Source organism: Strigops habroptila, chromosome 5 (assembly GCF_004027225.2).
Source record: "Strigops habroptila isolate Jane chromosome 5, bStrHab1.2.pri, whole genome shotgun sequence".
NCBI lineage: Eukaryota > Metazoa > Chordata > Aves > Psittaciformes > Psittacidae > Strigops > Strigops habroptila.
The window spans coordinates 79,330,044-79,357,562 of record NC_044281.2 but is presented as its reverse complement, the minus strand read 5'-3'; the positions used below and the strand labels follow the sequence as shown (position 1 = coordinate 79,357,562).

The 27,519-nt window shown below is 48.4% G+C and overlaps 1 protein-coding gene across 6 annotated transcripts in view; it reads left to right on the top strand.

Moving 5' to 3' along the window:
- CTBP2 (C-terminal binding protein 2) overlaps positions 1-27,519 on the top strand; it is a 142,518-nt gene that overhangs the window by 112,539 nt on the left and 2,460 nt on the right. For 5 of the 6 annotated variants that reach the window (XM_030487765.1, XM_032919959.1, XM_030487767.1 and 2 more), the window contains 7 exons: positions 17,911-18,065; positions 19,346-19,490; positions 22,712-22,918; positions 24,068-24,282; positions 25,268-25,398; positions 25,830-25,957; positions 26,882-26,999. In XM_030487765.1, the coding sequence (XP_030343625.1) occupies positions 17,911-18,065; positions 19,346-19,490; positions 22,712-22,918; positions 24,068-24,282; positions 25,268-25,398; positions 25,830-25,957; positions 26,882-26,999 (1,099 nt within the window). Of the gene's footprint in view, positions 1-13,551; positions 13,890-17,910; positions 18,066-19,345; positions 19,491-22,711; positions 22,919-24,067; positions 24,283-25,267; positions 25,399-25,829; positions 25,958-26,881; positions 27,000-27,519 lie in introns of those variants that run through there. The other variant, XM_030487768.1, reaches the window with a different exon arrangement.

Here is a 27,519-nt window from a genome sequence, read left to right as displayed (position 1 = left end):
GTGCATGGAGGGATGGTGCTGGGAGCATCTAACATAGAGGAGGATTTGCCCAAAGCCTGCTCTGCACCATCAATCTGGGGTGGACCACGATGCTGAGGCAGGAGCATCCTGGAGCTCAGTTAATGTCCTGCTTGGGCAGGGGCATTTCAAGGTCAGGTTGGACAGGGCTTGGAGCAACCAGTTCTAGTGGAAGGTGTCCCTGCCTGTGGCAGAGGGATGGAATCAGATGATCTTTGAGGTTCCTTCCAACCCAAACTGTTCTAGGGTTCTCTGAATCTGTGAAAGCACACCCAGCAGATGCACATATTGTGTTGGGACATATGGGAATACACCCGCAGCACTGCCTGGCTGCAGGGCTCCAGAGAAAGGTGAGCAGCCAAGATGCTGCTCAATTTGCACCCTTTGCCCGGGACTCCTGCACAACGTGGCTTCACTGTGTGGAGGGCCACAGTGGCCTGGTGCTCAGCTGGGGTTGGGCTCTCCATTCCAGTAGATCTGCTTTCCATCCTAGATAGGGCCCATATGGAAGGGAGCTCTCTACTAGCCAAAATAAAGACACTCAGCAATCTGCCAGAGTCGGTTAAAGCGTGTAGTCTGTTACAGGCAGAAAGAAATACAATTTGGGGTAGAGGATACAAAATACATTTGCAAGGCATCAGCCTGATGCTGAGACATTCTTTCTTTCAGCGTTGTTGTTGCCAAGAGCTTCTCTTGTGCTCAGACCAAAACTATTTTGGATGGAACATTTGCTCCCTACTTTCTAGCAAGCCTGGTCACAGGAATGAAGAATGGATTCTTTTCACTGGCCACAGCTGGTTTGAATGATCCCCACACTGAACCCATTGACTTGAGGCACTCCTCATGTGAATCGTGAGGAAGTAGCAACTGATTTCTTGTTTATGTGCCCAAGAGGGGCAGAAACAGTGAAGGAGCCTCGAGTTAGCAAAATGCTTGAATCCAGGCACGTGCCAAGGAGTCCTCGTGCACTCTCTGGACCGAATGCTGGCAGCAAGTCCAAAGGAAGGAGGCAGAAGAGGGTGATGTGTTTCTGTTGTAGGTGTCTATGCAACGTCCCCTCCAATGCTTCCTGCAGGGCCCCTTGGAAAGCACAGCAGAATGGTTTGGTGCAGAAGATCCATCATGCTCATTCAGTGAGAGCTTGAAGAAGAGTCCTTCAAGAATTGACCCTTGAATTACATACAAAACAAATAAACGAAAGTATCTTGAAACCCATCGGTGTTACTTAGCTAGACCTTGAACAGGGCATTGAGAGGGAGCAGCACCTCTCTCAATGTTTGCTTCTTCCAAGGAGCAACGAAATAGTTCGTTTTAGAAAACGCAGGAAATAATTTCCAGACCCTGTGACTGAGCTCTGCATATCTTCTTGTAGGTCATCTCTCTGTTGAGAGCAACTTCTAACAAGTTTCTGCAGAAGAATCTCTTTTTCCTTCTAAAGGAGCAGGATTTCAGGGAAACAAATGGGCACAGGATTTGTCTGCTTGCAGGGAGAGGATGGGACAAGGAAGGTGGCCCATTCGCTGGGCTGAGAGCAAAGGAGAGATTTGGGAAAACTCTTGCTGAAAGTAATGCCACTAAATGGAAGGGAGGTTGAGGGTTAATTATGAACCCACCTCTATATTCTTAAGGAAGTCAGCTGGCCACGTGTTATGGATTCTTTCCACAATATTGGGTTTTCTTTGTATTATTAAAAGTATTAATTAGAGGAATAGATTACACTGAGTACTGCACAGTTTACCTCTTGGGTATTTGTGGAATGAACCATGAAAACACAGACATATTTGTGTGTGAGACTGTAAAATGCTCATTTAACTGGGTTTCCTGATGAGTACCATGTCTTACTTCACCTCTCTGCCACGCAGCCTGTACCTCTTGGTTAGAGCCAGCGGGGTGGTTTTATGTCAGTGGTATCTAATGCGCGAGAGGCTTTGGGATCCCCTGGGACACAGGCTCTATGTAGGATTGTTGTTGCTGCAGGAGCCTTGTTTTTCAAGATCCCAGGGAGTCTTCTCAGTGCACTCGGTTCATTTGATACGTTGTGTAATCCGTATGATGTAATCAAGTGTATAAACAAGTAGGCAGGGGTATGTGATGTGTCAGCATCCATCTTTCTAACTGCTTTCTACTGCAAGGCAGGAAACTTTGTCCACTTTCTGAAACTCCAGTGCAAAGCTCTCCCTTTCCCTCCCCTACCTCATTCCCAAGAAAGAAATGAAATCTGGTTGCTTCATTCTGCCATACCTCACTCTTCGGTGGGTTTGTGGCACAGTTTTAAAGCTAAAATAGTAATTAATTGAGAATAACCACAGGGTACACAACTACAGCTCTTAGGTTGATAGGTGAAGGGGTTTATTCAACTGTTAAATATAGAAACCTGTTAGAGGAAAACAGCTTACTGCAGTGATACTATCCAGTGTGATTTACAGCTTTATAACTGTAGGCAAATCTGAAATATTTTTCCCTCTCTTCAGTATACATTATTAGATAAACCTATAGCCTGTGCTTACCTCCATCAGCACTGACTTTCCTCTCTGTGATAGTGAAGATACATGAAAATGAGGACATTTTCAGCCTGTTATAGTTTAACATGGTTTCAAAAGCAGTCACTTTCTCTACAGTTTGGATTTTATTTCTGTCTTGATGTGCTGAGGGTGTCTGTAGGAAATGCCTCCCAGCAGCTGTGGGAGTTGCACTGTAGCCATCCTTTGCATGCACAAGAAAATAAGACGCCTTAAATATGAAGATTACTGACCAAAATACCAGCTCACGCAAAACAGATAGAAAATACAGATCCTTGCAGGAGTGCTTTATTCCTATGGCAGGGGATTGGAACTAGATGGTCTTTAGGGTTCCTTCCAACCCAAACCATTCTAGGATTTTATGATACCGGCATCCTGATCTCCCTCCTTTAGCTCATGTTGCATTGCTGAGGTTACCCCCATGAGAAAAGCCATGTATCAGAGCTGGGGAAGGCAAGGGCAGAGCTGCCCAATGCTTTGGTAAAGTCCTTCATGACCCACACTGTGACCAAAGGGATGTGATGAACTTTGGGGGCTGCTGGGCTGCAGCCTGGAGCCAGGACAAGCCAGGACTGCAGTGCTTCAGCCCCTTTCCAAGGCAGTAGGAGGGTAGGCAGGAGGCACCAGGGGGGTGGTCGGAGACCTCCATGGGGCCCCGCATGCTTGGGGAGAGGTGGGTGTTGAACTGCTGTAGCATGGGAATAGCTCATTGTTCTTTGACTCAAGAAATAAGAATCTGCCAGGGCGTTATCTAGATTAATGAAGATGAAATGTACTGTATAAATACATCAGAAGCGTGATCATGCCGTTATCCCTTGGGCTACTCTGGCTCACAAGGAGAAAAGGTTGATTTGTATTTGTAGATGATTTTGCTTGAGCTGCCAATGTTCATTTTTGTTGTAGTACGAAACCCAGGGAGTGTGTATTTGCTTTGCTCAAAGAAGTAGCAGATTAGCAAAGATTTTTCTCGATTTAGCTCAAATAGCTCTGTTTTAAGATAAATTTTTCATCTATCATTATTTGTGAAGGTTAGCAGTATTATTTTAAACACTGATGATAAATTAAGGAAGTTCTAAGCTCTGTTATTCAAGGAACTGTACAATATTTGGACATTGAACGTGGTTTCCATAAAGCAGAATGCTCTTGCGTGCGGCTGACTGGGCTGAGTGCCCTCCAGCTGGTGTGGGAGAGGTGGAAATGAAGCAGCTACAAGGGTAGGATTTGCAAAACAATGTGAATTTAACTTAACCATGACTCGAGCCCTCGCTGGGCACAAAGAAAAACCAAGGCCAAAACCCTCAGTGGGGGTAAGCATCACTTGTGCTGACAGATACGGTGTCTCAGGGTAAGTAGAGGTATTTTTGATATCAAAAAGTTGGCAATGGTGTTCAGTAAGCATTGCTTGGTCTGCTGTCTTAGTTTAAGATGTGAAGTGTGTGGTTGTGGATTATCAGAGGAGAATGTTTTTAAGGTCAGAGATGAGAAAAAATGTTAGATGTGTTCTTGCCTCTTCCTCGTGCATGTTGTTCATCCGGGGCCCAAGAACAGCTGGAAAGCTCTGGAGGGGTTTCTTTCAGCCTTCAAAGGCCTTGAGAAGGACGAAGGAGGTGAGGTGGGGCGGCTGTAGGCACTGCTGCTTCCACCCCAGGCTGTATTCAGAGGTTACTTTCACTCTACCAAAAGAAATCATGTCTCTAACATTGTATGTTCCAGGTTTGTTCAGCCTGCAGAAGAGAAGGCTCCAGGGAGACCTTAGAGCAGCTCCAGTGCCTAAAGGGGCTACAGGAAACCTGGAGAGGGGCTTTGGACAAGGGCCTGTAGGGACAGGACAAGGGGAATGGCTTTAACCTGCCAGAGGGGAGACTGAGATGAGCTCTGAGGCAGAAGCTCTTCCCTGTGAGGGTGCTGAGGCGCTGGCACAGGGTGCCCAGAGAAGCTGTGGCTGCCCCATCCCTGGCAGTGTTCAAGGCCAGGTTGGACACAGGGGCTTGGAGCAACCTGCTCTAGTGGAAGGTGTCCCTGCCCGTGGCAGGGGGTTGGAACCGGATGAGCTTTGAGCTCCCTTTCCAACACAGACCGTTCTGGGATTGTATGTTTTGAGATCTTTTTGGAAGAGTTTTGGGTTGTTCCAGCCACATTCATGTCCAGAGGCTGTTGAGATGATGATGTATCAGGAGGTGGTGCATGGAGGCAGAGAGCCCCCAGACCTGCAGCCTGTGTTTTGCAGCAAGGCAGGAGTGGCAGTGGCCAGGAAAAGCCTGATAAAGGAGGAAAAGAGAGAACATTAAAGTTAATCATTAAACTTTTCCTGTTATCTTTATTCAGCCAGGAAAACCAAAGCTACGCAAGGTTTGCAGGGAGAGATAATATCTTTTATTAGACCAACTCATATAGTTAGCAAAACACACATGCTTTGGGGACCATATGCTTTTCTTCAGATCTCCACAATTGTATATTACATTAAAAACAAAATTCATTTAATTTTCAAAGGTTTAATGGATATTTGGAAGAACTGAACTTAAAAGCAACTCACAAAAAACATGTCTCACTTGGTTTAATTTGATTTGGACATATTAAGAAAGATTTCATACCCCTGAATTACAAAAGACTTTATTTCTGGCTTGAAGTTTACTGGTAGAAACCCCACAGCTGTACACATGGAGTCACAATTTCTACATGCTGCCTCAAAAGCATGTTCTTCGTGTGCCTGAAAGTCTTTGTAAGTGTATGGACACACTCTTACTTCTTTCTGTAACACCTAGGATGCCCTTTTGCAACTTCAAGATGCTCTCAGCATACAGTAATTATTAGTGAGGAGTTAGTGAGGCTCTACAGAGGTGAAAAGTCAGGAGGTTTTAAAAGGATGAGTTGAAAATAGAGAGTTCTCTGCCCTCCCTACCTCCCTTTTCCTTCAGTCTAAAAAAACCCCGTGATTAAATGATAATATTCTAAGATTCGGGAGTTTGTTACTCATCAGTGTATTGTTATTAATCCGTGTACTTCCTATGCTGTAGGAGATAAGATGCTATTATTAATAACGTTTCCAGTGGGAGGTTTTGTACGTTCACCCTGACCTCATGAAATCTTTCCAGTTTTGTGTTGAGTGTTTCCTTTTTTGCTTTTCAGAGTGCTTTTTTAGCTCTTTATTTCATTTTTTGATAGCCTTCTGCATCATCCAATACAGCCATTTAAAATTCCCTCAATCCAGCTTAGCCTCAGCTGTATTAATGCATGGCTCCAGGGCACAAATAGCTAAAAAGGGTTGTATTATGTGACATCTCTCAAATCTTTTTTCAGAGCAGTTGGATAAAGAGATTGAGGTTTCTTGAGGGGGGTTATAGGTTCTTTCCCAGTTGAGTGACTCAGAAGATGGCAGGGCAGGAGATGCTGGTGATGCCCACATCAGCCCATTCCCATTGAACCCTCCAGCAAAGCATGCTCCTCTGGGAAGGTGGCTGCAAGCACAGTGTGGGATCCTTCTGCATTTTACTGATGCATGTGGGGAGACAGCTTTACAACGACATTAAAAAGAATACAATATATTAGCTAAGGAACATGGGTTGAAGCAGGAGTTTCTTCTCAATACTTCTCCCAGGGCATTACATCTTCTTAATGCAGTCATCACCAGTAAATCCTGCCTGAGCTAGAACCAGTCTTTTCCAATACACACACATCCCCCTCCCCAGATAATATTTGGGTTCTATAAGATTCAGTAAGTACAACCCAAGGGAATGTTGGAGCCAGCTGGGTGTTCCCCAGTGCTGCCATTGCCTGCAAGGACATGCCAAGGCAGAGCTGCTGGTCCAGGGGATCATGCTCCTGGATGATCTCCTTTGCTTATTGCCCTCTATAGCTAGGAAAACCCACAAGGTGAGCAGCTTCCCTCCATAAACTGTTCTACCAAAGGGTAAAATCCATTCTCATGCCCATCTTTCCTGCGCTGTGTGGTGCGATCATCATCTCTATCCCCCACAACAGTGCGCCTTCTTGCTTAGCAAATAACTGATGATGTGCCTTGAGGGGATATCAGCCTGATCCAAGAAAGCATTTCCATTAAGGACAGCACACACTGAAGTATGTGCTAAGCTGAAGTACGTGCTTGAGGGTTGTCCTCAACCGTGGTGGGTTTCCTGGTGGTCTCAGTGACTTTCTTGGGGTGAGAGCAGAAGGACCAAGAGCTGGTGAGCTTGGGAATGGTCACCCTGCCTTTGTGGAGTACTCGGGGCCACAGAAGTAGTGGAGTGCAGTGTGTTTGCTACCCCTGGGAGAGCAGGTGGGTTTTGGTGGTTGCTGCCAAGGCCAAAGCTTTGTTTGCTGTGTTTTTATGGTTCTGGGCTGCTTTAAACATCAACAAATTCAACGTGTGCCCTTATCCTACAATGTGCTTGTAAAGCATTAGTTGTAAAAGTAAATCAACTTTAATAGCAAGAAGCTTGTAGTTAAGTGCTTTTGAATGTTAGTATTTTGGGGTTTTTTTCTCGCTTAGTTATGATCCTGTGCTACAGGGAAGTGAGGGTGTTTATCTTAGGGAAATGAGTGGGATTTGCAGGCATTCAGCACTTCCCAGGACTTTCCAGGGTTATTGTCTCACTCATATATTTCCTTTTTGCCATCCTTTTTGCACAGGACAAGGGGAATGGCTTTAACCTGCCAGAGGGGAGATTGAGATGAGCTCTGAGGGAGAAGCTCTTCCCTGTGAGGGTGCTGAGGTGCTGGCACAGGGTGCCCAGAGAAGCTGTGGCTGCCCCATCCCTGGCAGCGTTCAAGGCCAGGTTGGACACAGGGGCTTGGAGCAACCTGCTCTAGTGGAAGGTGTCCCTGCCCGTGGCAGGGGGTTGGAACTGGATGAGCTTTAAGGTCCCTTCCAACACAAACCAGTCTGGGATTCTATGATTCTGTGGTCTCAAATTCCTCAAAGAGCGATGGGAGAGACTCTGAAGGGGTAAGAAATGGAAAGGTGAAGCAAGAAACTAGGGCAACAAAAGCAGGAGCCTTGTACAGGTTGTGAAGGTGCTGCAGAAAAGCTGGAAGCATGGCAGTGGTTAGGCTTCTCCATGCCAAAGTTTCCTTTGTTTGACCATGGAAGAGGAGCAGGGATCTGAGAGCAGGGATGGGGCTGTGAGCAGCGATAGGGAGACAGTTCCCAAAGACCCAGCTCCCTCAGCAGCAACGTTTCACATTCGTAGGTCAAACAGTGGCTGTTTTGGTCTTCAGAAGGGATGACCTTGCAACAGGGTCGCTGAGCAGACGGTTCCAGCTGGGCTTGTGCACTTGGCAAGTGCCCAGGAGCTGTTTTAATAGGTCTTCCAAGGGACGAGGCCTTGGCAAGACCTGTGGGGTTTGGAGTGAGCTGACCATCTCTTTCCCTTTAGTAGCTAGCAAGCGTCACTCAGACTGTGGAAAAGCCCTTGGAAGAACACATGGTGTGGCTCACAGGGCTCAGGGACAGCCCAGGGACAGCCCATGTGCTTCTCTTTCAGTTAGTGCACACAAATGGCATCACTTGCTGCTCATGGCTTGAAGGTTTTGTGCCTTTTATCACTTTGAATGAAGATGCTGGACAAGGTGTCCCTGCCCGTGGCAGGGGGTTGGAACTGGATGAGCTTTAAGGTCCCTTCCAACACAAACCAATCTGTGATTCTAGGATTCTATATCCAGGTAGGTTTAAAGGATTGAAACCATCCCTCACCCCAGGCCAGGGCTTTTGGGTGCTGTCTGGGTGGTCGCAGCTCCCACCACAGCCCATCTGTAGTGTTTGCAGGAGGAACCGAGGCAGCTGCCAGCCCTTTTTGGCACTTCATACTTGGCCAAAGGTTGCTTTGGGAAAGCTCTTAAAATCAAGCTGGGTTCTCACCGAAGGCTCACACGTTGCTCTCATGGAAAGAGCATTAGGTAAAGCCTGGGCTGAAGCCTCCATGAGTTGTTCTCCCTTCTTGCTATAAATGAATGACTTGACATGACAACAGCTACAGGTAGACGTAAAGATGAGGATTTATCTTCCAAAGGCTCTCACCTCAGCAATGTGGTCCTGTCTCTCCAGCTAGCTCATTTGTGCGGGAGGAGCATCACCGTATAGGGAATGCTGTAAGCCACACTGAACAGCAACCACTGTCCTCCCCAGCACAGAAAGTCCTCTAATACTGTCCCAAGACTCCTCTGGGATCTACAGAAAACCTCCAGCAGACCTCAGAGTGCCAGCAGCAAAGCAGAGTGGCACATAGAAAGCTCTGTGTATATCTTGCTTAAAAGATTGATAGCACTTTCTGTCCAGCATAATAGGAAGGACTAATGCCAGTGGTTAACGCCAGCGTAACTTAATTCCTACCAGTATGTCCCAACATGAAGTTTTCTTTGTTTCCTACTCGCAATCACTCATTATCAATGTGCAAACACAAATTTAAAAGGTGCCAGTGGCACACAGACAGCTGGTGTGACTGAACCCCTCGCTTCCCAAAAGATGGATCCAAGTGTTTGCTTTGATGGATGAGCTTTTGTTTTCATTCATGGGGAATTTCCACTCTAAACCATAAGGCTGTCAGTTGTCTGTGTGTGTGATAAAAACAAGTTTGCACCCCACAATACTGGTACATTGTTGGCAGCCCCGCTGCTGGTCTCATGGTGGTCTTGGGTGGTGGTGTTTCAGGCTGTCCCCATGCCAGAGCTGTCCTGCCCATCAGCAGGCTCATCTTTTAGACTTGATTTGTACGTTTCATCTTCCAAAACATCTTTACAGCCTCTGAATCCCTCGGGGTGATTTGAAGTCCAAGCAGCCTCCTGCCCAGATGGCTAATATCAGCAGCTCTCCCCTGTGCCCTCATGTAAAGCATCAGCATCATTCTCCTTGGGTTTATTTATTTGATCTTCTTTTATTTCTTTTTAAACCAAAAAGAAACAAGGAAAGCTGTCCATTTCCTGGAGCAGCTCATTTGGTTTTTACTGCTGTACCTTGTTTCCATTTGGATAGAAAAGATAAATAGATAAAGAGGATGACCCAAAGGGAGGGACCCGAAGGAGAGCTGGCGTGGGATGTCATCCTTCCTGCATGATGCCGTATGGCTGGAATGTGTGTCCCAGAGGTGAACATCATGAAATATAAGGAATATATACTGCAGCTGAAGTGGCAGCACTGGAGAGAAAGTATTTTCTCTGGGTTCTGGATAATATCAAGAAAGCCATCTGCTAAGCACACAAATACGGTTGGTTTTCTGCACTGGGCTTGGTAATGGAGCACGTTCATGGAGAATTTATTGGGGTTTTGCTGCCTTCTCCATATTGTTTTTAGCTGGAGCTGCAAAGCTCAGCCCTAGGAGGTGGGACAGCTCCAGAGCCCATATGGTGTCTGAATCACAACCGCAACGCAAGCCCCTAATGGGGTTTTTCCACTTCTTTTCCCCCATCCCTCTCTTAAAAAAAAACGAATACAAGACACTGAGCTCCCCTGAACAAGCATTATTCCTCCCAGGTGCTTCTTTTAGCTTTCTTGGTAGTATCCCTCAGTACCCCATATGGCCTCTCCCATCTGCTCTGCCATGTCTCTCACGTGCCCTGGCAGCTCCCACTGCCTCCCCAGAGTCACCATCTCGTTCATCCCCAGCTCCCCACTCCCGCTTCTCAAGGTCCCTGCGCAGCCCTTGGGGCCAGCACATCCCCAGGCACCCCCCATCTCCCTTGCGTGGCCATTAGGAGTTTCACCCTAAGGCCTTGCTTTGCTCCTCTTGAAGTCACTCCTGTTAACCCACCTGTGAGCTGAGGGGGAAAGCCACAGATTGGTGTTAATAGGCACAGATTTACCGCCCTGGTAGCCTGGGAATAACCAAAATTCTGGGACATGAGGGACATGGACCTGCTTGAGTGAGTCCAGAGGAGGCCCCGGAGCTGCTGCGAGGGCTGGAGCAGCTCTGCTCTGGAGCCAGGCTGAGAGAGCTGGGCTGGGGCAGCCTGGAGAAGAGAAGGCTCCTGAAGGGGAGACCTTAGAGCAGCTCCAGTGCCTAAAGGGGCTCCAGGAAACCTGGAGAGGGGCTTTGGACAAGAACAAGTGGAAGGTGTCCCTGCCCATGGCAGGGGGTTGGAACTGGATGAGCCTTAAGGTCCCTTCCAACCCAAACCATTCTAGGATTCTGTGTTTCTATGAAAACACCAATGATTTGATATGGCAGGTATAGAGCATACCTGCCATATCATACATATTACTATTCTATTACTGGTTTATTGTATTACAGCAGTTTATATACTTGTGGCTGTATCTAGAGTGCTCCTGGATGAGATTTTGTTCAGTCCACAGATTATTTCATAGAAGAAGATTGATCCAGAATTTTACAACGCTTGTGCTTGGCTTTTCTGCCCCAAGACTTCATCCCCGTGGCATCAGCAGTGGGTTACATGTATCTCAGTGCTTTAATAAGGGTACACAAAAGGAGGTGACGAGGTGTATCTCTTTCTGGTGTGTGTACCTACAGGAATTCAAATAAGGGTAAGAAAATACCATGTGTATACTTCCGGTATTTTTCCTGAGCATTTCTTTGTGGTTGCTGTCTGATTGTGTAGCTCAGCTGAGGACCGTAATCACGGTGTTTGCATCGGCTAATAAGGATATTGTTTTATATGGGAATTTCCCATGAATTTTTAAAAATACATTCCTAAAGGAAGCCCTGAGAAGTTATCTGGAAAGGGAAATGGCAGAAAGCCAGCTCTTGTGTGCTTACGGGAGGAAATGTGCTGGAGGGGTCAGGAGTTTGCACAGGCTCTTCCCGATGGCAGGTACGAGGTTTTTCCTTTCCAGCAGGGCAGGATGGGCCTTGCTGCCTCCTTGCTCATCTTTCTGGAGCTCCGGAGTTTCTCTGAAATGTGATTTCCCACAAGGACCTGGGGGTTTTCCAAGTGAAAACTTGCCATTGTCCCCTTTCCCTATCTGAGTGTGGAGCCCATCAGCTCCAGCCAAGCTACAGACATCGGTTCAAACACTGCGTCTCCTCTGAATGAGAGGATTTCACAGCCTTTCCCTGGTAGGACCCTGACAGTCTCAAAGATGCTTTGCTTCTATAAAAACTCATGCCACGATTAGTTGTAAAATAGTGTATTTGTTGTCACTTTCTATACTGGCTTCTCTCTGTGCAGTACCAAGTGCCTCCAGAGTATTTGCAATTAGAAATAACAGTAAATATCTGTTTGTTTGGGTTTGTTTTTTTCCCCTGACAGCATGATAAGACTGTCTTACTTCATTTTTGCATATGCACTTATTATGAGAAGCATTTATTAATAGGAAAAGTTAAGTGAAAGAAAGAGCATCACTTGGGAGTATGCTGCAGAAGAGGAGGGTGGAAATCAGTGCTTTCCAAAAACACCCCATCCTCACAGAAACCTTCCTTCAGCACTTTTTCAATGGCACCTTCACAAGTCGCACCTTTCTGCTTGCAAATGATACTGCTACAGCTTGATATCACCACCCCCTCTGTTATTGGTGACCCCAAGTTTTCCCCTCCACACATTCCTGAAGCAGGATCAGCACTGGTTTACAGCCCATGAAAGAGGGTGGTCCAGGAGTGCAGACGCCTGAGCCACCTTGGAAGGGCACTGTGGGGCCCAGCTTGTAATGCAGGGGTGATGGCTGGGACAGTAAGTTATGGAAAATTTGGAGTGCTCAAGGCAATGGCAGTGTAAGTTCAAGAGAAAGGTGTGCCTAAATCCTCTTGTCTTCTACTTGGACACTGGATTTTGGGGAGTCTGACAGGTCTTTTGATGTTTATGTTACAAGTCGGTACCAGCTTTGAATAATAAACTTTGCCCTCCTTATTCCTGACCCTCTCCTCCAATTCCAGGACTCTCCTGTGCATCCCGAAGCATCCGACAGGGTCAGCAGGACCTTTGTCTATTAGTGGGGTGTGTGTGTGCCGATGAATTGCTGCTCCTGGATGTTTCCCTTGGACCAGCTCTCGGTGGTTCAGGCCCCCTAGTTTACAGAGGAGAGTGATGATGCTGTTTGAACCACCAGGACAGTGATAAAATGGTGATGGAGAAACACAGGCTAACTTTCTTGCTGACAGACTTCCCCATGTGCTGCATTTCTCCCAGGTGAAGCACTGTAGCCAGCACCATATGCCAGTTTTGGCTTCCATAGCTGAAAATCAGTTTGAGCTCTCAAATGCCACCAAGATCCCTTTATTAATGAACTTGCACACTCTCTAATGACAAATAGTAAGATGCAGCACTAACAGTATTAAAGGGGAGTGAGAGGCAGATTTTTTTCCTCATTTCTTGGATAAGGGTTGTCTCTAGCTGCTGCTGCCTCTGGCAAACATGATGGCAACTGGAAAGAATAAAGCCCAACTGCTCCAGGCTGTGAGCCTGCTGCACGCTCTGGAGGTGAGGCATTGCGCAGGGATGACCTGCCCTCATCACCGTGTCCTGCAGCAGCACAATTAGGATGACAGTGATTTGGGGCTGCTTTCACCTATTTGGGGCAAACTGAGCAGGATGGATAAACTGGATGGACACCCCCAAGATGATATGAACCCTGCCAGCAAGCGAATGTTGTTTCTGTTGCTGAAAACCAGTTGATTTACGCACCAAGAAAGAATCTGGCCCCTCATTTCAGGGTGCTAGATGAGATTGATCAGCCTAGCCTTGCTTTCCCGCAGTGCTTTGTGTTTGTTTTCATGGTGCTGCTGCTAAAGGCTATCAGCCTGTTTCTGGAGCCTCGTTCAATATGCTCTGCATGGAAAGGCATGTCTCATTTTTAAGTTTAAGGAAAAAAAACAACAAACCCCCCACACAAAAAAAACCCAAACAAACATAAAACGCAGCGTGGCACAGATTAAATCCATTCGAGACAACTCGAAGGGGAAAAAAAAACCACCCCGCCGTATGTGCAAGTCAATAGGAGGAGGGGAGTGGAAGGGGGGAAAAAGCAACTGTGACATATACAAACCCTTTAGTGTGCATAGCAAAAGATTTTTTGGCTGGCACTCACATGATTTTATTCAAGGGCTGGGAAAGAACTACGATTAGTTAAAAGCTTCGGCAAAGTCTGGAGGGAGTGCTCTGAAGAGTTGGGAGCCGCGCAGAGGTGACTGTAACTCCTCTCGCAATTCCAGGCTATTCTTCTGTGGCTCAGGACAAAAGCCTTTTCTTTTCCCTCCGTGTTCAAAGAGACATTTGTCTTGAGATGTTGCAGCTGTGGGCCACGGGATTGCCTGTTTGAAGATACCCACTCGTAGACGAAAGGAGAGGCAACGCACTGAAAAGTGGTAGTATTTTCTCGTGTGTGGGTTCCCCCCCTTCCTCCTCCCTCCCTCCTCCTCCACTGCCATGTGTGGTTTTTAATAAGAAGAAGAATGTGGAGGCAACATTTTCCAGGCAAGGGGAAATTTCCTGTTTCTTTTCTGTTTGTTTAATAAAGTGTGTAGTTGACTGTAAAACTGTAGCTACTTTGTCGTGAGCGGGTAATTCAGGCGAGTGTCAGGATCGCTTCTCGATGCACTTTTATATACTGCAAGTGAACATGTTTAAAGCCTTTTTTTTATTTTTCTCTGTCTTTTTCCTTATTTCATCTATTTCCTTAATGCTGCGTGGCGTAGGCAACTGAGATTAATAAGAATTAGGCAAATGGCTTCTGCTTTTGTTTCTGTGAGATAGTACCAGCCGTCTTGCGGTCACACAAAGGCTGCCATTTAGCAGGGAGCACTCCCTAATTCTCTTGGCAGGGGTGCCATTGGGATCGGATACAAGTGGGTGGCAAAGGGGAGGAGCGGCAGGAAAGGACAAGCAGGCTTTGTGTATTAAAAATGAAACAAAAGCACTTTATACGGCGGGGCTGCGTGCAACAAGCCGGGGTGGAGTTTGAGTTCTCAGTGTGACTGCAAAGCCTTTCCTGGTTTTTTTTTTTCCCCCCCTTCTTTCCATAAACCCTTCCTCCTTTCCCTCCTCCTTACGAGCTCTCCCTGCAATGCTGGCGAGGGTCCTCGGGCTGGAAATGCCTACAGGAAAATAGACAACAATACTTGCTACAACTTTGGGAGCACGGCTGGGGGTTTGTGGGCAAAATCAGCTTCAGATGGTGGGGGAGCCGCTGGATTTGGCAGGCTGATCCCACTCTAGCTCCAAGGAGAGCTGGTCCATGGCGTTGTACCCCTCGGTGGAGTGAGCCGGTGGTGTTGCAGAGCGAAAGGGTTAATGGCTGTGATGTTTGATCAGAATTTCAGGGGGGGAGTGCCTGGTGTTTCATTACTTTCTGATCCGTGGCATGCCTCGTTCTTAATGAAGCAGGCGCATGTAGAACAAACGTGCTGTATGAGCGCGGGTAAAAAGGACAAGCGGACTGAGCGCAGCTTGGTTTTGTCAGCTGAAATGGTTTGGGGTTGAATGTGGAGGAGGTAAGAACCAGGATGGTGAAGAATAGACACAGAGTGGTGGAGAGGCAAGGAGAGAGGCTGGCGAGGAAAATACGCTGTGGGTTCAGTGGCAAACCTGCCAGTGTTTTTTATTAAAACATCATTTCCAGACATTATGCACTTCCTCTCGCATTGATTTGCTCCAAAACTTTCCTTGTCAGGCTGAAGTAAATTCCCTTGTTGAAGTAAGAGAAATGAGAGACATGCCTCTGACCACCTCGCAGTTCCCAGCCAGCATTCACCCTCGGCGACTGCACTTTTGTGTGCGGGCGAGGGTGACGTGCCTCACAAGCCTGTGTCATCGTGCACAATTACATCCCTAATCCCGAGCAAAGACACAGATGCTGCTTCAAAAAAAAAAGGAAAAAGCTGTGTTTCGTTTGACTTTCAAAGAAGCTTATGCAATAGCAGCATAATAAACCCGTTATTTTAGGGCTCGGATTAAAGGTCAGAGTTTCAGATAACCCGTCGTTTCACCTTCCATGTGCCACGCTCACAGGAAGCCACCACCAACCTCTGTGTGCCCATTGCTCTGCCTTGAGGGTGATCCTGGTCCCCAGTGGGCACAGAGCTCAGCTTGTCCAGATAGAGGATGTGTGGGGATGGAGATGGTGGCCCCCAGCACAGGGACCACCATGGCCACCTTGCCCCTGCTTCAGCTTCCTTTGTATTTGCAGTTGTGGCATGAGGCTGGGAGGTGATGCTCTAAGCCTTGGAGATCATACACATTAGTGTTTAAGTCAGTGTTATAATTCACCGGCTTGTTAACCTGAGAAAATAATCTAACTGTGGTGTAGGGCTCCACATAAGGATTGTGTAAGCGCTCTGAGATTTGTACATGTTTTTATTCTTGCTTATCTGCTTATGGCAAGCTTCTTTCAGTTATCCAAATCATCCCGGCGCTCTACCCTGCTTTCTGACACACTTGCACTTCCATCTGGATGAAATGCAGGCAAACATCGTGTATTACTTCCAGTACATGTTAATGGAGAGCTCAGTAGGAAAGACAGAGAGGAGAACCTATTCCAAAGACGTTCATGTGTAACGCTGGAAATCTCCAGTCAGGTCTGCTGGGTTGGCTGATTCATCATGTCTTAAAGCAGATTCAATAAAACAGGAGCACAGAGCCATTAAACCGACTCCATTGAACCTGCCTGTTTCCATGGAATTATTTTTTGCCCATGTCAAACAAAAGTAACTACGTGGTACCCCACGTTTCATAGGCAGCAGTGCAGATCCTCCCCGGGGAGATGCTCTTCGTGTTGCCATCGCTCTGGTCTGTAGTACCTGTCTGTTACATACACATCAGCTGGTGGAGATCTTGCTGATACTTCACCTGACAGCAATCTGGGCAAAAAAGCACATTTAATTTTCCCTTTAAAAATAAATAAATTAGTTGCTCTTCTCATTAGTTTCTGTCCCACACTGTAATACCAGCTGATGAAGGAGCCTCCCGTTCTTGGCTTTAGTCTGGCTGACTCAAACAGCACCACAGACAGTAGCATTTGTTCTGTAATACCCTGTGTGAGATGTTTGTCCCACCAGAATACCCCAAAACAACTCCATGAAGTTCCCTCAGCCAAACCCCTTGCTTGTCCAGCAGTTTCACTGTGAGTAAGTAGAGATACCTCTGACGTGGCAGGGGAAAAGGTGCTGATCCAGGAATAGTGAAGGCATTTGCTATGTCTGTTAGCCCCTCAACAAAAGGATCTCACAACCACTGTGCTGAAAGGTGAGACAGATGTTGGCTGGTAGCCCTGGAAGATTCTTTTGTGGAAGTGGGGGGTCAGTAAGGAAAGTGGCTTTGTGGGGATTTAGAGGTTCAAACCCAAACCCTCCAGTCCCAGGCATCTCATGGTGCAGCAGCAGAAATAAAACACCACTTTGAGCCCAGAGCACCCACTTCCCCTTCCTGTGCTCTTCCAGAACCCACCTGGGTAGCCAAAAAAGATCGCTGAGGTATTTTGTACAGTCCCAGTGTAATACATGCCCTTACTGAGTGGTCAAGGGAGGAGTAGAAATTTGAGTGACTTGTCCAGAAATTAACTGGTTTAATCCTAGGCAGAGCAATAGAAAGGATATAAAATCAGCCTATTGCAACCCTTGATGGTGATTGTTCCTTTCCTCACCTCTGTCTGGAGAACATCTTGGTGTGAAATGAGAAAACCACAGCACAGCTGAACAGAGCCCTCAATGCAAACTGTTTGAAGGGAACAGCCCATGGTGAGGTGTGTGTCAGTGTGAGAAGAGCAGTGTCCTGCAGCCATTTCGTACTGTATGTGCAGATCCTTCGCTCTGGCTCCTGGAGCATCCTGCAGGATGCAGGGATAGACCGGGTTTGATTTTACAAAGTAAGCTGAGCTTTGCTGTTCCCACCCTTTTGGTAGTTGGTAATAGAACAGAATATAAGCCTGTATGCTAAAGAGGTCTTTGGTGTCTTGCTCTTTCTGTGATTTTCCAGTAATTCCTTTTTTTTTAGCAGATGTCTGTTTGGATTTGTCTTTCAGAGGTGGTCAAAATGGTAAAGTCATTCCTTACAAAAACAGACCAAGTGCCAGCGGAACGAAATCCCAGCCCTCCTGCAGGCAGGGAAAAACTTACTGCTGGCTTGGGTTTCACTCCTAAGATGTGAAATAAAACAGATGAAGAGGCAGTAGCTCTGGCTTATGTGGTTTGGTTGAAACATTGCCTGTGTCGGTGAGGATCAGCACAGTGGAAACATATCCCCATTGAGTCCCAAGTGGCTGAAATGGAGTTGTCCATCCCTGTCCTGCCAGCAAGCCTCACTGTGTTTAAACCCCAGAGAGAAACCTGGACCTTGTGCTGACTTTGCACTGCATTGCCATCATCCTTTGATACTCATTGTACAAACTGAAACCAAGTGCTGCTGCTCCTCACCTAACACAGGGACAACACGCAGGAACCACGGCTGCCATGAGACCTGTCTGCTGCTAATGCTGTTCAAACCATGCTCCTTCTGCTTGCAGGTATTCGCCCCCAAATCATGAACGGCCCCATGCACCCGCGGCCGCTGGTGGCACTGCTGGACGGCAGGGACTGCACGGTGGAGATGCCTATTCTGAAGGACTTGGCCACGGTTGCTTTCTGTGACGCACAATCAACTCAGGAGATTCACGAGAAGGTAACGTGAGCTGCGATGGTAGCTGGGGATGGTGTGCTCTGGTCTTCCTCTCCCTGTTCTTCTTGAGCTAAAAGGGTACAAAGCTTCCCTCTTGAGTCCATCAGCAGGTCACATCAGCAGAAGTTGCTGCAGATTAAAGTTCATCGACGTTGTTTTAGAAGCCAGATGTTATTTGGGGAAAAATAGCCACTTTATCTCTTTCCATCAGGCTCTTTACATCAATAACATGAATGTTTCTCATGTATTTTGAAGGCTACTTGCTCAGCGCAGCAATAACATCACTCTGCACCTCCCCAGGGTGCAGCGTGATTGCTCTGGCTTTGTTAACACCATTCCACATTGCAGCTGATGGGTCTCCTCGGGTGCGCCTCCAGCACCTCATTTCTCCCCTTCGGGGAATGGGTGATGTTTGGGCATCATACAGGCAGATCCGTGCAGTGTGGATGGGTGTTTCTGCTTGGAAGCTCGCCCACTTGTAAACATTTCTTCAAAATATATTCTTAGTGCACATTTAGAGAACTCAAATGAGGTTTGAAGTGATCAGAAATCATTTCCAGGATCTGGGAAAGCGAACTACAAATAGCAGCAGTGCTGATCTTTGCAGTGCTTCAGATATTAAATGAGGGGGAAGGAGGAGGGCGGTTTTCATGGGATGTTGACATGATAGATGAGCCTGTCTTGGAGAATTTGGATAGGTCTTGGGGTTACGGAGCACTGAGATAGCTTATGGTGAGCACTAATGATGGTTTGAATCTTCACTGAAGGGGATGAAGTGCAGCCTTATGTGATGGCACAGCCTCATGTGGATCTTTTTAGGTACTCTTGAAAACCCACAGAAAAGGTTAATGTGAACAGCGTGACAGGGATTTGAACAGCATGCAAAAGAAGGTTGAGGAGTTACAAGTCGTGTTCAAAACCAGTAGATACTGCCATAAAACCTAATTCCTTTTTAAAAGCAGAATTACTGCTGTTGGGAGCAGAGGGATTAGCAGATAACAACCTGGAAAATGGTCCAGGTGAGTGACAGGCTTGGTTTTCCTCTGTCTCATCTCCTCAGATGTAACAGCATCACTTTCAGATACCCATCCAGGCCGTTCCCAAAGGGAATGGCCTCAGTGTTGGTGTGTCACACCCCTGATGGTTTTGGTGACAGCCTGGGTCAGGCAGTAGTAAGTCAGCAGTAAAAATGTACCATTTATTGTGTGATATCCCTGACTTGGGAGCTGCAGGTGTCTCCTCCAGGTGTCCTGGTGGCTCCTGACACCTCTGTTCTGTTGCAGGTATTAAACGAAGCCGTTGGGGCGATGATGTACCACACCATCACGCTGACTCGAGAAGATCTAGAGAAGTTCAAGGCCTTACGGGTCATCGTTCGAATAGGCAGCGGCTACGACAACATTGACATCAAAGCTGCAGGGGAGCTTGGTAGGTCTCAGCTCTGCACCCCAATTCCCTCCCATGTCCTTCTGAACATTTAAAATCAGCACAGGGTACCTGCTGCTTCCCGTGGGATCGTGTTGGCAAAGCGGAGGTACAGGCAGAACCTCCCAAAGGGGGTTGATTCAGCCCCTAAAATTACAGGTGCAGTTTAAACTCTTTTGCATGGAGAGAATATTATGGTGAGAAAACTTGACCATGAGGTAAACAGAATGGTGCAGTTTTAGAAGGTAGCTTTTAGGGTCGTGCTGTGTTAAAACTGTTTCATCTCAGTCCCTTGTTCCTGCTGTACCTAGTTCCAGGTGCCTGCTTGTACCAACAGATATTTTTATGACTGTTCTATTTCTTAGTTGGTCTAGCTTTAGAAAACTTGGAAGAAGGGTGGTTTAGTGTGTTTTCCAAATGAGATTAATCTCCTGATCTGATCTGATCTCATTCTTGGAACAATAGAATTTTGGAATGGTTTGGGTTGGAAGGGACCTTAAAGCTCATCCAGTTCCAACCCCCTGCCACGGGCAGGGACACCTTCCACTAGAGCAGGTTGCTCCAAGCCCCTGTGTCCAACCTGGCCTTGAACACTGCCAGGGATGGGGCAGCCACAGCTTCTCTGGGCACCCTGTGCCAGCGCCTCAGCACCCTCACAGGGAAGAGCTTCTGCCTAAGAGCTCATCTCAATCTCCCCTCTGGCAGGTTAAAGCCGTTCCCCCTTGTGCTGTCTCTACAGGCCCTTGTCCAAAGCCCCTCTCCAGGTTTCTTGTCATGCCCACACCTTTGGGAAGGCAACATGTTGGATGGTGGAGCAGGAATTGTGCATTGCATTGTTGCTGCCTCCTTTGCCATCTCATCAAAGGTGCCTCAGGAACTTGAGAAAGACCTTTACTGTGGTTACATGTTACATGGGCTCACGTTGTCAGGAAGGAGCCCCTATGTCTAGCTATGGGATATTTCAGCATGCCTGAGTTTGGGGGTGCATGCTCAGATTTTGCTGGGGCCACCCAGTTTCCATACAGGTTTGGCTGGTCACAGAGTCCTTTTGGCTGCACACCCGCAGATGTAAGAGCTTTATTGTAGCCGTGATTTTAGCAGCTGAGTTCCAATTAGTTTTGATCATCTCAAGATTCAGTCTATCATCAAGCACAATAGTGTTTAGGATATCTTGTATTAAAGGTTATCTCTGGGGAAGTGAGGAATAACAACCATCTCACGTGAGCTGTTTTACAGAGATAATTGTGATAAGAGAGTTTCAAATAGTCATTCCTAAAAAAGCAATTCTCAATATACTGAATTATTTTCTTTTTCAAGAGGAGAACAGTATCTTCCCAACATAATGGTTTCTTCATGTTTTAAGCTCTTATTGTTATTATCCATTATAACAATGTTCTGAGGCTTTGAACACCAAGAAAGGAAAAATATAACGAATAAAGTAATGGGGTACTGCGGTATAATCCTTCTTTTTATACTTGGCAAATTGGGTGGCCAAATGATGTGGTTTTGAGTAGAAAATGTTATGACTACCCACAAATGTAGCATAAAGTTTAATTGGGTTTGCTTTCCATAAGGTAGTCTTTAAACTGTGCAGTCAGTAAATGACCAGGGTCTAAACACTGCTGGTGGGGCTGGCTTTGACCCACTATAAAGCACCCCCAGAGCAAGATGCTGGTGCTGAAGCATCCACTGTGGGTATCTATCCCCTGGTACCAGCAGCTTCTGTGGGCACAAGAGTAAATAACAGCATAAGAAGCTCATGGAAAGGCAGCCTGGTGTCATCCAGCTCTGTAAGCAAGAGGTCCATCAGAAAAGGGACAAGTGCCATCAGGGTTGGTGATGGGACCCTTGGAGGAGTTGCAGGATTATGGAGAGCCACCCATCACCCTCCAGCCTTCTTGTCTCTTCTCTTCCCCCATGAGCAGCTACAGTCTCTGCCTACAAATGGGCAGGAGCAGTCGCCTGATAATTAAATGTGTGGTCTTCTTGGTAAGCCTTCTATCTCCCTCTTAGGGATTTGGGAAGGCTGTCAGCATGGCTTCTGGGCTGCATTCACGTAACTGAGGTAAATCAAGAGGTCTCCTCCGTGTAAGAAATGGGGAATGTAAAATGAGACAGCTTTAAGAGCTGGTGAGGACCAGATCCTCATGTCCCCATAATCTGTAAGGGCTAGGAGGTGAACAGTGTTGGTTGGTGATGGGTCTTTTCACCCTGTATGGTCAGTCAGCTTTTCTCCCAGTTTCCATAAATCTTCTAAACAGCCACAGGGTGGAAATCACTTGTACAAAGGAATGTAGGGACAGGCCAAGGGGAATGGCTGTAACCTGCCAGAGGGGAGACTGAGATGAGCTCTGAGGCAGAAGCTCTTCCCTGTGAGGGTGCTGAGGCGCGGGCACAGGGTGCCCAGAGAAGCTGTGGCTGCCCCATCCCTGGCAGTGTTCAAGGCCAGGTTGGACACAGGGGCTTGGAGCAACCTGCTCTAGTGGAAGGTGTCCCTGACTGTGGCAGGGGGTTGGAACTGGATGAGCTTTAAGGTCCCTTCCAGCCCAATCCGGTCTGGGATTATCCACATTACCCAGCCAGTGCCTGGAAAGGGCTGTGAGCAGGGTGACATTTTCAATGAACTTACTTAATACTTACAGCTCCAAGCAGGGACAGAGCAGTTTAAGATAAACCTTTTGTGGCAAAGGAACAAATGGTGGAGCACGTGCCATGGTGGTGTGGTCACCCCCCGCCTTACCATGGGGTGTTTTGACTGTTTTGGTGCTTGTTAGTGGAAAGGGAAGCTGGCCCTGCCACCAGCATGGTGCACCATCCTGCTTGAGCACTCCAGATCTTGGTCCCTAAATAACTTAATGGTTGGACATTGTTCCGGAAAAGGAGTGATTTCTGGTAGTGAAATTTAAGTCACTTGGATGGTGGATTAAACTTAAGACCTTTGCTGCTGGAGTTACTCCTGTGTAGCTATTGCAGTTGAAATCTGTGCTTGTCCTTCCTCCAAAGAGACACCAGGGCATAGGGGATCCCTCAGCATTCCTGGTCATGGTGTGTTTTGCAGAGATTTCAGGCTGCTGCACCTAAACCATTCACATCCTTAGTAAACATTATTCCAAATGCTTTAAGCAGCGATGGTGTGTTTGGGTGACGTGAGGGTGACGGGCTGGAGCCCTCCATTGACTTTGGTCCCTGACCCACGGCTGTGCTCTGTGGCGTTGCCTCCGCAGGGATCGCCGTCTGCAACATCCCCTCGGCCGCCGTGGAGGAGACGGCCGACTCCACCATCTGCCACGTCCTCAACCTGTACCGCCGCAACACGTGGCTCTACCAGGCGCTGCGGGAAGGCACGAGGGTGCAGAGCGTGGAGCAGATCCGGGAGGTGGCCTCCGGAGCCGCGCGCATCCGCGGGGAGACGCTCGGCCTCATCGGCTTCGGTACGTTGGCGAAGGGCGGTACATGGAGCAATGCTGGCACAGGGTTCATCCACTGAGGAGGGCTCGGCACCAATTCACTGCCCTTTGAAGGACCTAAAATGAGCGTTTTCCAAACCAGAACTATTGGTGTGAAGGAGGGAGAACATCTGATGTTGATTTTGGGGGGAAGGAGCTGCATTTTGTGAGCCTTCACTGAGTCCGAGAGAGACCACACTTGGTAATGCTGCCATCCTCTCCCCAAAACCCCATCCCTAAGCCACAGCTCCACCAGTCCGGCTCTTCCTGAGCCATTCTGGAGTAAAACAGTGTCTTCAGTTCACCCATAGCCATAGAGAGTTTCAGCATCAGAGGTGGGATCAGTACTTCTGCTGCCAGCCCTCCTGGGTATCACTTTTGGGAGCCAAGTCCAACCATCACAAGATGGTTCAGGAGGTGCGTTGAGGCAGCATCAGCAGCTCACCCAGCACTTGGTGGCCAAACGCACACAAAACAGAGCAGAGGAGATTTGGTGAGGTTAGAGCAGGAGATTGGGGTTAGTCTGGCAGGGTGAGGAGGGCAGCATGTGCCCAGCTGTGTGCTCACATCTGGATGCCCGTGCAGGCACCCAGCTGATGTCCCCGGTCAACAGTGCAGCTCTGGGGCACTGGTGCGGCATCAGATGTGTGTGTGCATGGGGGGGATGTCGCTGTGCACCCAAACCAGGCACGTGCTGGGCTCCTGCACTGCTCCAGGCTGCAAAAACTAACAGCTAAATCATTGAGGCTTGGCACACGGGGCACACGGAGCCTGCACAGCCTGTGGAGGGGCAGGCAGGGGGGCCTCCAGCAATGCTGCAGCCCTCCCCCAGCACAGCATCCACATAGCCCTTCGCTTCCAAGCCACGACAGTTGTCTCTGTCATGCCCAATTAACCAGCCAGAGGCTGAAAACCTCCCATCCCCAAGAAGCTGCCTGAAAGAAAAGGTGGCGCTTTTTGCCTTCCCTTTCTCAGCTTTTCTCGATAGACACAGCACCACAGAGGATTGTTCCTCTGTCTGGGGAGCCCAGGGGGTCCCACAGCAGCCCTGGGGCCACGCTGGAGTGTCAGGAGCTCAATGGGAAGGTGGGAATGGGTTAAATGAGCCCTTCTCTTTGCTTCCTTCGCACACAGGTCGCACTGCGCAGGCGGTCGCGGTCCGAGCCAAGGCATTCGGCTTCAACGTGATCTTTTATGACCCGTACCTGCAGGATGGGATTGAGAGGTCCCTGGGGGTCCAGAGGGTCTACACACTGCAGGACCTGCTCTATCAGAGCGACTGTGTCTCGTTGCACTGTAACCTTAACGAACATAACCACCACCTTATCAACGACTTCACGATCAAGCAGGTAATTCACCTCATGTGCATGGAATCATAGGTCCTGGAATGGTTTGGGTTGGAAGGGAAATTAAAGCTCCTCCAGTTCCAACCCCCTGCCATGGGCAGGGACACCTTCCACTAGAGCAGGTTGCTTATAACTGAAGAGAGTGCTCTGCTCTTCAGTAGGGTTCCCTCTGGTCATGGCCACTGCCTTGGTGCCTATGGGTTACCTCCACACTAGCTGGTTGCACCCAACTGCCTGTGCATCTCCCCACAGTGTTTATTGGGGTGTAGCATGCTGCCAGGTAAGCGAGCCCTGTGCCCGTGGTGTGATGGCAATGGCAGGAGCAGGTTTTGTTTGCCATTACCATCCAGAGCTGGACTTGCTGTAGAAAACCAGAAGAGAGCCAAGAGGATGATCAGGAGCTGGAGCACCTCCCATGCAAAGACAGGCTGAGAACATTGGGGCTGTTCAGCCTGGAGAAGAGAAGCTGCGTGGAGACCTCAGAGCAGCTTCCAGTGTCTGAAGGGGGCTACAAGGATGCTGGGGAGGGACTCTTCATCAGGGACTGTAGTGACAGGACAAGGGGTGATGGGTTTAAACTGGAACAGGGGAGATATAAGTTAGATATAAGGAAGAAGTTCTTCCCTGTGAGGGTGCTGAGGCACTGGAACAGGGTGCCCAGAGAAGCTGTGGCTGCCCCATCCCTGGCAGTGTTCAAGGCCAGGTTGGACACAGGGGCTTGGAGCAACCTGCTCTAGTGGAAGGTGTCCCTGCCCGTGGCAGGGGGTTGGAGCTGGATGAGCTTCAAGGTCCCTTCCAGCACAAACCAGTCTGGGATTCTATAAAACCACATGCACCGGGATGGGGATTGCTTGGGATGCGAGCACAGCAGCTCAGCACGGGAAGCAGGGTGCAGTCCTGGCTGGAAGCACCCCGGGGCACCCGCTGCTGCATCAGGATGGGGTAGGACCAGGTCACTGCACGGAGCTGACTCTCCTCTCTCTGCCAGATGAGGCAGGGAGCGTTCCTGGTGAACACAGCACGCGGGGGGCTGGTGGACGAGAAAGCCTTAACCCAAGCCCTGAAGGAGGGACGGATACGAGGGGCTGCGCTCGACGTGCACGAGTCTGAACCGTTCAGGTACCGCTGCTGCTCGTGGGGCTGTTCCTTGGGTTACCATCAGTGCACAACACCATGAGCCTGGTCACATTGCCCTGGGTCAGTCCTGCTGGGTTGGGAAAACAACACCCTGTAACACTGATGTGTTGTGCTGGCGGCGGGGTTACAGATGCAGAGACACCCCAACCATTTATTCCCATGGGAGCACTAAGACCAACCCGCAGCAGGTTGGGTTTCAGCCCTGTTGGCTCTTGCTCAGTGCATTTCCAGTTTGGGAGCTGTGCTCCCTTCCCTTCTGTGGCTGTTCTGCTGCCTCCAGCCCAGGGGCCACGGGTGAGGGGCTGGGGAAGGAGACTTGCATACGCAGAGGGCAGGCCACAAGCCTGATCCTGACATCCTTTACTCTCTCTTCAAACACGGATTAATGTCTCTTTCTTCTCCTCTGCTCCCAGTTTCGCTCAAGGGCCGTTGAAAGATGCTCCTAATTTAATCTGTACCCCGCACACGGCCTGGTACAGCGAGCAGGCGTCCCTGGAGATGAGAGAAGCTGCTGCTACTGAAATCCGGCGTGCCATCACAGGTACCCACCCCGTGTGTGTGCCTGGAATGGGAGCAGGAGGGCAGAGATGGGGCTGCACCCTGCCCGTGTCCCAGCAGGAGACTGGGATAGGGTTTAAACCCCATTTTCCTCCCAGCACAAGAGCTGAGAAACCAAACCTTACCTTTCTGTCCTTTGGGTGTGTTGGTGGTTGGATGAGAGGGGTTTGTGGGGTTTGGTTCTTTACATCAGTGGGGCATTTATGCAGTGTGGCAAAGACTGTCTGTGGCTGGGAGAAGGACAGTGAACAACCACTGAGACATGAATGGTGCTAACCCCAAAAGATGGTGCAGACCATCACAGAGAGCGTGCCAAACCAGTCCCAGAGCAAGGCACCTGTGTCCAACTCGTGCAGTGACTGAGCTTGCTCCAGGGTGGTGGTCAGGATATTACAGCAAACGGGTGGTTGTTTGGTACTAAAATTGCCCTCCTTGTTAGCATGGAAGGCTCCATGTTCATGTGGAGGGCACGGCTCCATGTCTGTCCAGTCCCTGCTTTGAAATCAGTGGGTCAAGGGAACCATGTTCCTGAAAGCAGAGAGTTGGGATGGGGTAGGAAACTGATCTCCAACTCTGCACCTCAGGATGGCCAAAACATCCTCCTGAAACAAGGGATATGGGATTTTTATCCCCATCCTTTACACTAACTATATATGTATGTATATATATGTACACACACACTAACTGTGTATATATATATGTGTGTGTATATATAATTAGTATAATATATATAGTTATTGTATATATACTACATACACTATATATGTTACACTGTTAGTGTGCGTATATATATAGTTAGTGTGTGTGTGTGTGTATATATATATTGAAATGAAGAAATTGTAGCCTACGAGAGGGTGCTGAAGCTGGGACCCTCCTGACACACGCTTCCCTTTATTCCCAACTCCAGGGCGCATCCCAGAAAGCCTAAGAAACTGCGTCAATAAGGAATTCTTTGTCACAACGGCTCCGTGGTCAGTAATAGATCAGCAAGCGATTCATCCAGAGCTCAATGGTGCCACGTACAGGTACGGCGGGGAACAGGAGCCCCGCAGCTCCCTTGGCTGGGCAGGGCATGGATTTGGGGTTCCAGCTATAAAGTGAGCCCGAAAGCCCAGAACCAGCCCTGTGCTGGCTCACATCCCCCTCCCTGGGGACCACAGTCACAGCGCTGGCACTACCAGCGCTGCTTGATTTAACCATGGGGTTATGAAGCCTCTTGTTCATGAAGCCTCTTGTTCATAAAGCTCTATTGTGGTGGGCCAGCAGCCACTTGTCCAGCACCACTGTAAGTGGTGGGACCCCCCCAGCCCCATGAACAGGCAGCATGGAACTTCTAAACTGAAGTCATTGTAAGCCTGGCCCAGCTTGTGGTGTAATGAGCCAGGGAGAACCTCCAACTACAGGCCCATAGTCAGGCGGCCTCATTCCCACCTAAATCCCTGAGATTAGGGATACTTACTGCTCCGCTTTGGATAGCTCAAAGGGTGCCGATAGGAGATATGAGGTATTAGGACTCAGCTGGAGCATAGGCAGCCTCCAGCATAT